The 9,066-nt window shown below is 37.7% G+C and overlaps 1 protein-coding gene across 1 annotated transcript; it reads right to left on the reverse strand.

Moving 5' to 3' along the window:
* LOC136065649 (squamosa promoter-binding-like protein 18) lies at positions 1-5,907 on the reverse strand. The gene is given in 6 exon segments (XM_065769160.1): positions 1-350; positions 4,071-4,199; positions 4,707-4,843; positions 4,987-5,023; positions 5,026-5,434; positions 5,662-5,907. Coding segments are annotated over 5 exon segments (1,026 nt in total). The 5' UTR covers positions 5,399-5,434; positions 5,662-5,907.
* Positions 5,908-9,066: the final 3,159 nt, after the last annotated feature.

Consider the following 9,066-nt stretch of genomic DNA (forward strand, 5'->3'; position numbering starts at 1 on the left):
CTAAGCGAAAATGTCAAACGCGTCCCCTTCCCCCTTTGGAGCTTCTTCGGCGGCCTCGGCGAACGGTTGGGAAGAGGAGGGGACGGCTAGTGTGACAGCTTCTTGGTCGGAGGGCTCCTCGGGGAACGAAAATCCGTCCTCGGTCATGGTAATCCTCTGAAGCCGAGGATCGTTGGCGAGGATGACGTGCTTCAAAACCGGGAACGATTTCTGGGTAGGTTTATAACCTAAAATTATGTGGGCGGCCCTAACCTGATTGTCGTCCTCGTTTATATACACCGGCGCTCTCAGCACCTTTTGCAAATCTTCTCGGTTGACCAGATGGAAGTGACACTGAAAGGCGTGCGGGTCTACAAACGGAAAGCACCACCGCGTTAGTAAAAAAAAAAAAGGGGGAAAGAAAAAAGACGAGAACTTGAAACCCTTTCTGTCTCCCACTGCCCCACCTGGTATTCCCTCTGTCGTTGGGCAGTGGAGGCCATCGTGCCACTCCCCTGACATGATGAGGAAATCCTCGTAGAACCCCTTGCTGGACTCGAGGAGGCACTGAATGAGCCGTACCCTGTCGTCTCTCGTCTTCAGGTAATATGACTTGCCCTTAAGAAGCTGAAGATTGTAACACCAGTTCACGTCGTGGTGGGTCAACCTCAGCCCCATCTTCTCGTTCAGGGCGTCCACACAGCCCAGAATCCTAAAAACGTTTATCCCATACTGGGTGGGGGCCAACCGGAAGTGCATGAGGTAATCCCTCATCACCGGCCCCATGGGGATTGTCATTCCCCCTTCAAGGAAGGCAACTATGGGAATTACCCCCTCGCCCTCCTGCCTGATTATGCGCCACTCCCCGTCCTCACAATATCTCAGACCTACATTGTCGGGAATTCTGCGGTCGGTGATGAATTGCTCCATCGCCTCCGCGGTATTGACGTATTTCTTAAACCTACCTATCCCAGTTGACGCTTAAAAGAACTAAGAAAGAACAGGCGAAGTAGAAAAAAGGGTAAAGAGAAAGAAAGGTCAGAGAGAGACAGAGCGACTTACTGGAAAGAGGAAGGGCTCCTCGGACAGGCTTTTGTGCTAGAGGTGCTAGTGAGAGTGTGGCTGAACTCAGGAGGGGCGCACGAATATTCTCGATTACGAATGAGGAACAGGAAGAAGCGGTTCGTATGGGTATTTATACCCCAAATCGAGGAACCATGCGGGTTTTCCCGCTCATAAATGCAAGACGAACCTCTACCGTTGGATGGGTAACGCCTCATTAGACGTGGGGAGCACAGAGCCGCCTGAATTTAATGATAGGCATGTTACGTGCTCTGAAACGTCAGCGACGTGCCTTGGGCAGGTGAGTAGAGCCCAGCACTGACGGGGGCGGGGGGGGGGGGGTAAGGCCAAGGATGTCAAAATCCTTCTCCCCGCCCGAGGATGCGTGCAACAAGATTTTGAGGGGCTATTGTGGGGCCAGAAAATCGGGTAGCCTCGGCCCACTTCAACCCAGGCCCAAATGGCCCATGCCGAGGGCGCATGATAGGTCCGAGAATGACCCTAGCCTCGGTCGTCCGAGACCTCAGTACAAAGAAGGGGCAAGCTCTGGGCGAACTGTCACCTCGGTATTGAATGCGCTCACCTAACCCTTCTGGCCGCATTAATGGGGATGTAACCCCTTGACAGAGCAACATCGATCAGGGCGAACCACTGGAGCATGGATATGGCCTCTGATGGGATGGACGGTCAGAAGGGAGGCCAATAGATGATCAACAGGTGGAGAAAGAGAGGGATATATAAGAAATGTGAGCAAAATGTAAAAGGAGAGAGTTTTTGGAATGGGGGAAGAAAAAACCTCCTCGGCCATGGGTCGAGGAGCATCCCCCAGTTGTAAATTGTTCTAAGTATTTTTCAATGAAAAAAAAGAGTTCATACTTCGTGAACGCCGGCCAGCGCCTAAACCTTCGATCCACTCTCTACAAATTCATTGTTCTGGGTTCGTTGGGCCTTTAACCTATATCCTTTGGACTTGGGCAACAAAAACATACCCTACACTAACAAATAAACATAATATAATAGATATGCTGTCTTTTTTATTTTTTATTTTTTTATGGGTATTCTTTTTTTGATTTGGTTTTTATGGGTATTCTAACATTAAATTAACGCTTACTATTCATGTGAGCAATATTTTTTATTGTACATATTGGTCTTAAGTATTTTACATTTATATAATGTGTGTGCGTTGTGCTTATCCCTAATGTATATAAAACTATATATCTTCGTGGGTGAATGGCGACATATATGTATGTAAAGACCAAGTATTTGGAATTGGAAGGAACACCACCATGTAGAAGTCAATTGAACTTTCAGGTGCTCTTACCACCCAGATATTAAGAGAATAAACATTGCTAGTTTTACAAAAGTTATTGGGTTCTTAATTTCTTTATTCAACATTATTAGGTCATCAGGCTCAGCTCTTTAATAAATCCTTGAAAGAGAACCTCATTTACGTAATTTTTTATACGTAGAACATTTTTTTAGAATGTTTCAATCTATAACATCCGCTCTTAATGATAGTCTTTTATCATCAGATCAAGTCACTAATAGGTTTTTGGTGTATATGAGGATTAAACTCCGAATCTCTTATTCAACCATCAGAGACTTTACCAATTAAACTAACTAGAACCTACTATATCTAGAACATAAATGCTAATGCTTGATATTCCCTTACACGCAAAGAGACATCTCCTATATCTTATAAGTCCCAATGATCATAGAGCAATGTATTGGACACCAAAGCAAAGAGGTATATTCTATATCTTATTGATAGAGAATTATGTTTTAGAAATCTACCATGCTTATATAAGCATCATGAAGTTGTTTTTATGACTCATCCATGATACATGCTATAGAGGAAAAAGAAACTTAAAAAAAAATAAATAAATAAAAGAGAGAAGAAAAAGTGGCATGATGTATGAAGATTCTATATATACCCAACCCACTTTGCTTAGAAGTTAGAAGAATTAAAAAAGATTAAAAAAAAAATGCGTCTTTTTTTATGGAGTGAATATTTGCTGAATTTTCCTTTTTTTATCTATCAAAAGGATTATGTGCGCGAGTGAATGTGAACGCGTGTCTTGCACAGCCTAACAAGAAAGCCACTGCCGACAAATGATTATAGACTGACTAGATTATCCACATAATATGAATATGAAGGAATAAGACAATCTCTGTGCATATGCATGGCGTTGGTGTAAAGAAAGTTGAGGAAAGTAGACCAGTGGCATGTAAATCAGGCAAAGATAGCTTTTTAAGGCTTAAAACACTAGCTTAATACCACTTGGAGAGTTCGCCCAGTGGTAAGAAGTTCTCATGACCAATTACACTTACAAATTCAGAAGTTGTGGGTTCGAATAGTGATAAGTTTCACTAGGTGGTCTCATGCCATAATATAATATGAGAAGTTTAAGTGATGTTGGGACAGTAACCATACTTGTGAGTGATTTTTTAATTTAGGAAAAAAAAATACTCATACAATTGAATACTGACCAATACGAATAAGATAATTGGTATTAGGCTAGTAGCCATCCTACTCGGGCTTAGGCTAGAGAGGCAAGGGAGTAAGATGGTTAAAGTAATCTTACCAATATAAATAAAAGTAAAAGTTTAATCACATTATTTATCTTATCCTAGCTAGCTAACTGATATAATTGCTTCCACAGATTGATGTAACCCATGAAAGGCTACTTGAAGCATCAAGATGCAACTAATTTGTAGCTTTAGCAATGGTCTCCGCACCAAATTAAGCTTTCACACAGTGGGAATCTTGTCAAAAGTTTTTAACCAAAATAGTAAAAGTCACCTAAGTTTGGTATGACACATTGGCAAGGTCAGCAAGTCTACAGAGAAAGAGAGATTCAACTGCTAAAAAAAATTAGAGTGGATCCTTAATTGATAAGAAAGATAATGATGCTGTCTGTTTCAGTGAAAAATGACATTAGAAAGAAAATATGTTTATGCCAAAAGATGGGGACCAGACAATTTCATTTTCTCACAAGTATTATTAATTATTGACCCAAAAAAATTACGCAATCTTTGCTGACGATTATAGATCATAGATTCTGCTTCACTTCTGGTAATTTCAGGCCAGGTACTTCTCATAGTAGTAGTTCCACTAGCATATATGTGTGGACTACAGAATTGCAAGATTCTAGTACCTGATTTATAGAAAGACCTATCAATTCCAAATGCATTGTACCCAAGTAGAAAACAAGAAATTAAGAACTGTAGAATTAGATGCTATCTTGATTTTTCATTAAGACCAAATCAGTAACTGGCAATTCCAAAGTTTGTCCATCCAAGATCATCTGAGGAACTTGGGAATACCATAAGTTAAAAGTACCATGAAAAATTGGTGAGCAACTTCGACTTAAAACTAAGCAAAACCTTAAAAATAGACATGGTAGAAATAAATGGACACCCTAAGCAGGCCAAATCAATCACTGACTTTTCTAGGTGTTTCAATGAACTGCAGAAGCTTCTGGGAAAGCTCAGCAATTTTCTTATATTAATGGTGTGTGAGAACAAGAAGCGTAATACAGTAATGTATAGTTCAATTTCATCCTCGGCTTCAGACTAAATAGCAAGCAAAATAACCCAATTCAAATCACAATTAGAGACAACAAGCAAATAGTCTTCTTAGAACTTGGACAAGAATCCAAAACCTTTATAATTGGACAGAAATTTGTCAGAACTCAGGGAAAGGGATTCTGATTGAGATTTTCTTCGACGCATGTTGTGTCCATCAAGACGTTTCCTGCAGCTTCTCTTGACCTCATCAAACTCCCCCAAAGAATGGAATCTACAATACTTAAAAACATAAACCATATGATCCTTGAAAAGAAAATTATACAACAATCAGGAAAAAAAAACTACACAACCAACATTAGAATTGAAACAAATTCCTTGCCCATCAAAACCATGTTGTTGATTCCATACATATACCTGCTGCATTGTTGGCAGAACCTCTGCTCTTTGCCCCTACAATCACAGCTGGGGTCTTAGAGTGGCGCTCGCAAACCCTGTGGCGCCGATGATAGTCCCTGCAGTTACTGAGGTCTGACTTGCATCCATCAACTAAACATGAAACAGATTGTGTTCCACCGAGCACACGAACCCTTTTTGACGACCCTGAAGGTGATGACACCATTGTTGAAGCCCCCAAGTCCTTCAACCCAGCTGCAGATCTCTCTTCCAAATCAGATAAGTTACCAAGCTTCAAGTCGACCATAAGTCCTCCTCCACTATTCTTCTGCCCTGCCAAGCTACTGGAATCAACCAGGCTAGCAAGGCTGCTGTCCTCTTTTGGCTCCAACTCAATTGAATCCCAAGGAAATTCCTTCCAATCCCAGTCCATAGCAGGCAAGTAAAACTTCTTTCACAACTTATTCACCTTAATAACAATAACACAAAAGTGAATACTTCAAGCAGAATGAAAATGAAAGAATATAGAATCAATACTTTTTTTTTTTTTTTGTCTGTTTGGTTTAAAGAGAATGAACAGAGGCAAAACATCAAGAACAGTGAACTAGAGTTTCTTGAAACTTATGATGGGCGCAACAAAGATAGTCAAATTGAAGACAAGCTGTAAATAGAGAACAGAACGAATAAAAATTCAACCTTTTTCTTGTTTGGAGTCTTGGAGATGCATATCTGATATGCCATATATAGAGGAGCAGTGTACTTAATTTTTCAATAAAAACTGACAGAAGACCTTCCAAGAATATGGGTTAAAAAACATGCAATATCCTTGTTCCGTCCGGCAGAAGGCAAAGACAAAGGATTCATTCAGGGGTCAATTTGGAATTATTGAGGAGCTTGATGAGCTATAGGGACAGAAAGAAAGACAGAATACACTAAACATTATAATATATAAAGGGAGCTGAAAATTACTGCAAGAAAGCCCCATCATCTAAGTGCCAATAAGTATAGAAGCACCCTATTTTTTACTTTTTTTTTTCTTCCGTAACCGCTGACATAGTTTGATGTAATTGGTGCATAATAAAATTGAAATCAGTAATCTAGATGAAATGATGTTTCTCCAACTAAAATAAGCCATGTCAGCTGAAGAAAGTTGTAAAAAATGTTATCCTTAAAGCATTACTCTTTTTTAGTATAATTGGTATTGTGAGATTTGTTTTCTCACTTCTGTTGTGTCTCTGTTGGTGCCTCTCTCAATGCCTAGTTGAAATTTTTTATCAGGTGGACTGTTGGTGTGGAAACGAAATAACTTGAATATTAAAATGTGAAAGTGAAAGGAGAAATAACAACATAGAAGCCCATGGCAAAGTTGCTTAAACTTTGTAATCAATTAATAGACAATAAATATAGAGAGAGAGAGAGAGAGGAGTAGAAAAAAAAAGTACAAAACAGAATAAGGATGCTCCAAAAGGGAGCCAGGCAAGCAGAAGCTTATCTGTATAGAGTAGTTTTTTTTTTTTTTTTTAAATGACCATATAGAGTAGTGTTTATTACACACAAACAACTATCTTAGTTATTTTGTTGGGTGTGTAAAACAGTTTGTGGGCAACAAGTATAACATTTATATTTATATATATATATATATATTTATATGTTGTGCAATCGATGACAAAGGTTGCATTTTGTTTCCAAAGCAGTATGATATATTCAGTAATGGTATTGAAAAACCTTCATAAGAGTAGTTGTTATTGCTAGGGGAAAAAATATATTAGAAATCGATCAAAGTGATGGAAGCCATTTTCTCATGTTTCTTGGACAACCCATTCCTTTCGTGTTATGTGAAATTGTGAGTCCCAGGTAAGTAGCAGAATTTTGTTTTTAAGGGTTTTTTATGACAAAGTTGCATTTTGTTTCCAAAGCAGTATGATATATTCAGTAATGGTATTGAAAAACCTTCATAAGAGTAGTTGTTATTGCTAGGGAAAAAATATATTAGAAATCGATCAAAGTGATGGAAGCCATTTTCTCATGTTTCTTGGACAACCCATTCCTTTCGTGTTATGTGAAATTGTGAGTCCCAGGTAAGTAGCAGAATTTTGTTTTTAAGGGTTTTTTTTTTTTGGTCAATAATTAATAATACTTGTGAGAAAATGAAATTGTTTGGTCCCCATCTTTTGGCATAAACATATTTTCTTTCTAATGTCATTTTTCACTGAAACAGACAGCATCATTATCTTTCTTATCAATTAAGGATCCACTCTAATTTTTTTTAGCAGTTGAATCTCTCTTTCTCTGTAGACTTGCTGACCTTGCCAATGTGTCATACCAAACTTAGGTGACTTTTACTATTTTGGTTAAAAACTTTTGACAAGATTCCCACTGTGTGAAAGCTTAATTTGGTGCGGAGACCATTGCTAAAGCTACAAATTAGTTGCATCTTGATGCTTCAAGTAGCCTTTCATGGGTTACATCAATCTGTGGAAGCAATTATATCAGTTAGCTAGCTAGGATAAGATAAATAATGTGATTAAACTTTTACTTTTATTTATATTGGTAAGATTACTTTAACCATCTTACTCCCTTGCCTCTCCAGCCTAAGCCCAAGTAGGAGGGCTACTAGCCTAATACCAATTATCTTATTCGTGTTGGTCAGTATTCAATTGTACGAGTATTTTTTTTTTCCTTAAATTAAAAAATCACTCACAAGTATGGTTACTGTCCCAACATCACTTAAACTTCTCATATTATATTATGGCATGAAACCACCTAGTGAGACTTATCACTATTGGAACCCACAACTTCTAAACTTGTAAGTGTAATTGGTCATGAGAACTTCTTACCACTAGGCGAACTCTCCAAGTGGTATTAAGCTAGTGTTTAAGCCTTAAAAAGCTATATTTGCCTGATTTACAAGCCACTGGTCTACTTTCCTCAACTTTCTTTACACCAACGCCATGCATATGCTCAGAGATTGTCTTATTCCTTCATATTCATATTATGTGGATAATCTAGTCAGTCTATAATCATTTATCGGCAGTAGCTTTCTTGTTAGGCTGTGCAAGACACGCGTTCACATTCACTCGCGCACATAATCCTTTTGATAGATAAAAAAAGGAAAATTCAGCAAATATTCACTCCATAAAAAAAGAGGCATTTTTTTTTAATCTTTTTTAATTCTTCTAACTTCTAAGCAAAGTGGGTTGGGTATATATAGAATCTTCATACATCATGCCACTTTTTCTTCTCTCTTTTATTTTATTTTATTTTTTTTAAGTTTCTTTTTCCTCTATAGCATGTATCATGGATGAGTCATAAAAACAACTTCATGATGCTTATATAAGCATGGTAGATTTCTAAAACATAATTCTCTATCAATAAGATATAGAATATACCTCTTTGCTTTGGTGTCCAATACATTGCTCTATGATCATTGGGACTTATAAGATATAGGAGATGTCTCTTTGCGTGTAAGGGAATATCAAGCATTAGCATTTATGTTCTAGATATAGTAGGTTCCAGTTAGTTTAATTAATAAAGTCTCTGATGGTTGAATATGAGATCCGGAGTTTAATCCCCATATACACCAAAAACCTATTAGTGACTTGATCTGATGATAAAAGGTTATCATTAAAAGCGAATGTTATATATTGAAACTTTCTAAAAAATTGTTCTATGTATAAAAAATTACATAAATGAGGTTCTCTTTCAAGGATTTATTAAAGAGCTGGGCCTGATGACCTAATAATGTTGAATAAAGAAATTAAGAACCCAATAACTTTTGTAAAACTAGCAATGTTTATTCTCTTAATATCTGGGTGGTAAGAGCACCTGAAAGTTCAATTGACTTATACATGGTGGTGTTCCTTCCAATTCCAAATACTTCGTCTTTACATACATATATGTCGCCATTCACCCACGAAGATATATAGTTTTATATACATTAGGGATAAGCACAACGCACACACATTATATAAATGTAAAATACTTAAGACCAATATGTACAATAAAAAATATTGCTCACATGAATAGTAAGCGTTAATTTAATGTTAGAATACCCATAAAAACCAAATCAAAAAAAGAATACCCATAAAAAAATAAAAAATA

This window comes from Quercus suber, unplaced genomic scaffold (genome assembly GCF_002906115.3).
Source record: "Quercus suber isolate HL8 unplaced genomic scaffold, Cork oak 2.0 scaffold_1068, whole genome shotgun sequence".
Classification (NCBI taxonomy): domain Eukaryota; kingdom Viridiplantae; phylum Streptophyta; class Magnoliopsida; order Fagales; family Fagaceae; genus Quercus; species Quercus suber.